Below are 6,667 nucleotides of genomic sequence, written 5' to 3'. Positions count from 1 at the left end.
ATGAAAATTGTCTTTTCTCTTCTAATCAATTCATATTCTTTCTCAGTTTCTCACTCTCTCTGACTTCCTTTTCTGAATTGAAAATTACTTATCATCTGGTATCAGAGCATCCAACGATCCATGGCTACACACAATAAATCCAATGCCGAATTTTGTGAAGAGGTTCAAGAAATCCTTGCTAGACATGAGTCCAATTTTGACCAAGTTCACGCCACCCTTCAAAGAATCCTTACTGAACTTCAATCCTTACGCCTTCAACACACTTCCCAGGAAAGAGAGATAAACCCATTCGCCACAACTCACATCCTTTGACACTTGCCAACCTCACTTTCCACCTCCAAATCAGATTGATCCAGTACCCATCTCAAACTCTCTTTCCCAAAGTTTAGTGGTGACGACCCTATCGGATGGATTTACAAAGCCGAACAATACTTTGATTTCCAAAACATTGCTTCAGAATAGCAAGTCCAATTGGCCTCTTTCCATCTTGAAGAAATAGCACTCCAATGGCATCGTTGGCTAACCAAGTTCAAAGGACCAAAAACTTGGACTGAATTTACCAAAGCTATATTCCTCAGTTTTGGTCCAAGGGATTATAAGGATCCTTCTGAAGCTTTAACATGCCTAAAACAAACTTCCTTTGGTGGTTGAGTATTAGGAAGTTTTTGAAAAGCTTTCTCATCAAGTTGATGGCTTACTTGAAACTTTTTTAATTGGTTGTTTCATTGCAGGTCTTTAAGATGAAATATGACTCTCGATGTCAAGATTAAGCAGCCTCGTACCTTGGTTGACGTCATTGGTGTGGCAAGACTGATTGAGGAGCAAAATTCTCTCTATCGCTGAACCGAACACTTTTCTTAACCACCACCTATTTCCGTAATGCAACGACCAATCCCAAATAGTTCTACTGGGATCTTGGGCCCCCCTCTTAAGGCAAACCAAACAGCCAATGCCACCACTCCTCCTATCTAGTGGTTAACTAGCCAAGAAGTACATGCTAGACGTGAAAAATGACTATGTTATTATTGTGATGAGAAATTCTTTCTTGGCCATCACTGCCAAAGGCCACAGTTGTTCATGATTAAAAATCTTCCATCATTCACACCACCTGATACTGGTTAAGTGAATGGGGCACTTTGACCTTGGGCATAAGGTGATTCTGATGGGTGGGGAATGGTATGTGCTCAAGATGCATGGGGCTCAAGTTTCTTCAGATGGTTATGGTCTTAGGTAGAATAAAATATAGTAGTGGGTGTATGTATTTAGTGGTAGTTATGCACGTTTCCATTTTAATTGTTCATATTCCTATTTTCAAGTGATTTTCCTCTTTTGTAGCTTTCAATTTCTTGGTATGTATACAAAACTATTTAAGAGACCTTATTGGGCTTGTACTAGAGGGTTTTTTTTATTTAGAGAATGAAAATTGTCTTTTCCCTTCTAATCAATTCATATTCCTTATTTGTTTCTCACTTTCTTTGACTTCCCTTTCTAAATTGAAAATTACTTATCAGATGACTGTGGCTCTACAGCCATATAAGTGTTTGGCAAATACTTATAATTGTTCTTTGGAAGCCAAGATGAAAAAAATACTTATATTATCCCTATAATTTATCTTTTTTTTTTAATTTTTTAATAAATATTTAAATTTCATTACCCAAAAAAAAAAAAAAAAACAGTGGTCGCTATCGGCCAAAGTTACCAAAAAAAGCAAAATCTACTTAATGATTACACCGTCGACACCTTTAGAATCCTTTTCTCATGATCTATGAAAGGTGCAATTTCCGACGCCAAACAATCATTAGAGATGAAGCAATCACTGCCCAAATCCCAGCTTCATTGTGATGTCATTAAATATTAAAGATTTAAAGTTCAGCATCACCTTCGTACGGTAGATTCTAGAAGGCTATTCTAAATGATGGTAAAGGTGCATTATGTGATGGTAACATCATGGTAAGGCGGTTTTGGATAGTGTCAACTAGGGGTGGACAAATTTGAGTTTAGATTGGGTTCAGATAAATCCAATCGGATTTCAGGTTAATTGGGTTGCAAAAAATATAACACGAACTCAACTTGAACATGTGATCTCGAAGATTTATGCTTGCCTTGCCTTTGATTTTTTTGGATTTTCAGATCAGATTGGGTTTGACCCGATTCAATCATGATTTGATCGAGTTGGCCAAAATCCAACTCAATCAAGTTGGAGCCTTCATCTGAATTCGATTCAAACTCGAATTTTTCGAATCGAAACTCGGATCAGATCGGGTTGGGTTATTTGCCCACCCTTAGCTACAATGATGTCTTCTCAAATGGTTTTTTGAATACAATAATTGTATTGTTAAATAGATCATCGAAAACAAAATATTCCATATGTATATGAAATGAAATTTGGGGGCGCATGACTATTTTTGTTAGTTTCTATTTTTATTGATATTTTTATTTTCAAAACTCCAACTGAAAAAAGGATGTGTATTTTTTCTATCAAAAGAAAATGTACTTTGTGCTTAAGGATAAGAGTAATGTTCTAATGAATTTTATACTTTATAAAGTAAGGAATTTATTATAGGATTAAGATCATTATCTAATATGATTTTTATCTGAGCAAGTACTATTAATATGATTGGTGGTTAATAAATGAAAATGAAAAAATAGTTAAATCTTAATTATTTACTAATTGTAAAAGATCAGGAGTGCAAAGTACTCAGATCAAGAAAGGATCTCAATCCTTTATTATAAGATAAGAAAAACACACAAATATAAGACTCAGAAAATAAAGGGACGAATATATTTTTACATACTAATATCAATTTATACAGCATCGATTTTTATTTTTTCTATAAGAAACGAAACAGTGTCGTTTTGGCCGATGAAAAGTGTCTCCGAGGGTGCAGCCCTGTAGGTGGAGAGCAACGAAACGACGTCGATTCCTTTTAGCTTCGCTTCGCTGTGCGGGGTTGAGTAAGGATCCGGTCCAGAATCTAGACCCTTCTGTCATCGCGTGGGAATTCATAACATTCAAATTCAACCCATCAACAATTAAAAAAAAAAAAAAAAGCCTATCGAGATTCGAGAGCGAACCGAATTTTCGTAAATTCAAACTGATTTTGCCCTAGAATTCTAAAAAGATGAGTTCAACCTCTGTGCGCGAATTCGTATTAAAGGAAGTACCTGATTGGAACGACGAAGTAATCGCCACGGCCCGATTCAAAGCTTTTAGTGGACAAAGATCCGATTGGGAGCCCAAATTCCAATTTTGGAAAAATTTGATCCTCAAAATTGCGCGCCATTTTAGCCTTGCCATCATTCACCCTTCTCAGGTTTGTAAAGTATCACGTTTATTATTAAAGACTTTAATTTCTCATTTACTTTCCGTAATTTATTACGAAACAGAAAAGAAAATGTTTGTTTTTTGGAATTTATTAATTTGTTTGTTCGTTCTTTAAGGTAAAGAACGAGTGGTTTAATAGAGGAGGATTGACACCTCTGTGTTTTGACGATGTTCTGGTGAGCTTCTTTTTTTTATCTTAATGATTACTTTTGTGATCAAAGTCGTTAATAATGATCGATGAAGCAAGCTAGTGCTTGATACTCCACCGTTAAGTGATTTTCCCAGTGACAAATTGTCTAGTTCAGGAGCTAATAAGTTTTTTTTATGTTTTTAGTCTATCCCTCTTGCATTCAACAATTTTGCTTCCGTTGCTTGAATAAAAATAGTTTTTGATCATTCATATTGGCTTCACCCCTCTGCGCGCGCGCACATCTGCGTTCGTTTGGGAGTTGGTTTTTGGACATTTTACGTTGTTTTTTTATTTTTCAGTTTGTAATGTATAATGAAGGTGATGTTGTGCGAAGTGTGGATCTAGTGGATGCAGCTAGTGGCCGGCTCACCCAGTTGTTTAGAAAAGTAAGAAGTTTAATGGCCAGATCAGCAGCAACTCCAGAAATTTTGCTCAAAGATCATGTTATTCTAATGGAAGTTTTGAAGGTATATAATTGAGAAGTGTTTCATTTTTAATTCCAGGAGTTTATTTCAGTTTTTGCCAGCCAAAGTAGTTGAGGATAGGCTTTGCTGACTTGGGTTGTAATAAAATTACTCTTTCTGAAGGATAAAGCAGATGAAGTTATCAAACTTTTATCGGAAAGCCATTGGACTTCTTCATGCATTATTACAATGAAGAAGTTCCAGGACAAGTGTGGAGGACAAGATGAAGCATCTGCAGTTTTGAGTTTCTTGACTGGACGAGGGAAAGCACTGTATCTATCAATCAGCAAGAATGAGTTTACAGAGGTATTGCATATTGAGGTTTTACGTTTTATGTTTTGTGTTTTGAAAGAAAAAAAATTATTTGTACTCTTGAAAGCCAAGTTGGTTTTATTGAATTGTGAGATCAGAATGAACTGGGAAACAGCTATAGATAATGAATTATCTAGCTCTTTTAGTCATGTCAATGGGAAAACTTAAGATAATATTTTATGGACATGTCAAAGGAAAAGCTTAAGATAATATTTTATGGACCACAAAAGATGTCCAAGATCAAAAAAGAAGATATTGCAAATATTTCGCTATTCCCTGGGGTAAACATGCCTGTAGATACTGTAATAAATGCATATATTGTTATCTTATTATGCAATAAGCATATCTGTGTTTATTCATCTAAAGTTGTGTAAATAGATAATGTTTACAGGGTGTAAAAGTGTCCCTTTCTCCAGCTGCTGTTTCCAGCATCTCAAGTTTAGATTATGATGTTTTGCACTTGATTTGGACTGTGGAAAAGCTTCAGCTACAGCTTGACATCATTGATAGGCACTATGAAATGTAATATTCTTTGATCTCGATACCTGCCAAATATGCTGAATAATCTTGAGTGTAATCAAGATTATTGAGTGTAATCAACATCTGCTTCTTGGATGTGCAGCGAGTTTGTTCGAAAACAAATGGTTTAGTCTGATGCCTAGAAGTTTTACTGTACAGGTCAAGAAAATCAGCATTAGCTTCCTTGCATTCTGGAAACAAGACAGTGGCCCTGAGACATGCAAAGCAATTAAAGCTGACCAAAGAGAGTCGAGAAAAGTGTACATCGCTTTTGAACAGAGTGGAGGAAGTATTGAGTCTGATAGAAAATGCTGAATCAACCAAAAAAGTATGTTAGCATAGGCGAAATGATTTCGACTGGCTTTGATTTGTAGGTTTCTTGAGAATAAATACAGGATACTTAGGTTCTTCTGATCCATTTTCTCCTGATGATAGGTCTCTGAAGCAATCCAAATTGGAGCTCAAGCAATCAAGAAAAATAAGATCAGTGTGGAGGAACTTCAACTCTGTTTAGAAGAACTTGAGGAGAGCATTGATTTGCAAAAGCAGGCTGAAAAAGTCATAGGTATTTTATTGATTATACTACACGCTTTAAATTGTGGTAATTGCAAATATTGTAGGAATCAAGGCTTTAATATATCTGGATGGATGGTTTTGTTACTTCAGGCTTTCATATATCTGGACGGTTTTGTTACTTCAGCCTTGTATTGTATCTGACTTGTCTTTTTGGTCACTTCAAAATCAGTGCCATCATACACAGGAATTGATGACGAAGACATAGAAGAGGAGTTCAAGAAATTGGAGCAGGAAGTTGAGTGCGAAAGACCTAAACCTACAGTATCCAAAACTGGAGTCAATGAACCAGCAGCTTCAGAATCTGCTGAGTCGTTGCGTGTTGCATTCTCAACTATTGGCCTTAACGATGGTCAAGCTACAGCCTTAGCAATTAGTGATACTGTGGTACCAGACAGAAGCAATGAATCCAAACACCCCATGCTTGAATCTGCATAGTTTTTTCTTGTCTAGAAGGAGGGGGGGAAAAGGTTCACAGTTAAGAGTATTCCTCGTTTGGCTTACGCTACAGTGATTCTATTTGCTTACTATATGTGGTGTAGTGACTGTAGTCCTCAATGTGATTCAGTTGATTTCTTTATCTAATTTTTGCGTGTAACATTCTCAGTATAATTTTATTTTGAAAATGCGTATAGGCTGTGGAATATTTTGCACTTGATAGCAACCAATTGGAATATGAATGTGATCCTTCTATTTTATTTTTCAGTCGATTGACGTTAGTCGAGTAAGAGTGTAGGGAGGAGTGCAGGGAGATGCGAAACGACGCCGTCAGGAAAGCATGCCCTTGCACGGCTTCTTGAAAATTACGGCGCATTTTTAAAGATTTTAGCTGAGCTCATCAACGGTGTAGCATAAAATCAAGCAGCAGATTCTGAACAGGCCGTTGATGAAACTACAAACAAAACAAGTGATCACAATCCAACTCAGCAAAGGCAGTTCCCGTTCATTTTCCAGACACGTCAAAAAAACCGTTGGTTGTTTCACAAATACCCACTGCCACAGCTTTCCATCTTCAAAAATCTTTCTTCAATCAACAAAAAATATCTTGCGCCGATTTATTTTCTCAACTCAAGTCGCCACCTCATCTTTCTGAAGCCAAAAGTTTACACGCCCGTCTTGTCGTCTCTGGTTTCTTTAACCCTACGAGTACCGACAGACAGTTGGGTTCAGAACTTGTCAGTGTCTATGTTAACTTTGGCTGTCTACAAGAAGCACTCACTTGTATTTGATAAAACGACCCAACAAGAGTAGTCGGCCAAACATATCAATCACAGCACAGTGAAC

At 36.6% G+C, this 6,667-nt stretch overlaps 1 protein-coding gene across 1 annotated transcript; it reads left to right on the top strand.

Moving 5' to 3' along the window:
- The first annotated feature begins 2,849 nt into the window (after window positions 1-2,849).
- Window positions 2,850-6,066, top strand: LOC18047008 (charged multivesicular body protein 7). Its single transcript, XM_006444569.2, has 8 exons — window positions 2,850-3,314; window positions 3,442-3,501; window positions 3,815-3,982; window positions 4,103-4,285; window positions 4,683-4,813; window positions 4,970-5,138; window positions 5,246-5,375; window positions 5,556-6,066. Exons 1-8 carry the CDS (start codon window positions 3,123-3,125, stop codon window positions 5,819-5,821), a joined length of 1,299 nt encoding a protein of 432 aa, XP_006444632.1. The 5' UTR covers window positions 2,850-3,122; the 3' UTR covers window positions 5,822-6,066.
- The last annotated feature ends 601 nt before the right edge of the window (window positions 6,067-6,667 follow it).

The sequence above is a fragment of the Citrus clementina genome, unplaced genomic scaffold (genome assembly GCF_000493195.1).
Source record: "Citrus clementina cultivar Clemenules unplaced genomic scaffold, Citrus_clementina_v1.0 scaffold_3, whole genome shotgun sequence".
NCBI lineage: Eukaryota > Viridiplantae > Streptophyta > Magnoliopsida > Sapindales > Rutaceae > Citrus > Citrus x clementina.
The sequence above is the reverse complement of the archived record's forward strand: the minus strand, read 5'-3'. Positions and strand labels throughout refer to the sequence as shown.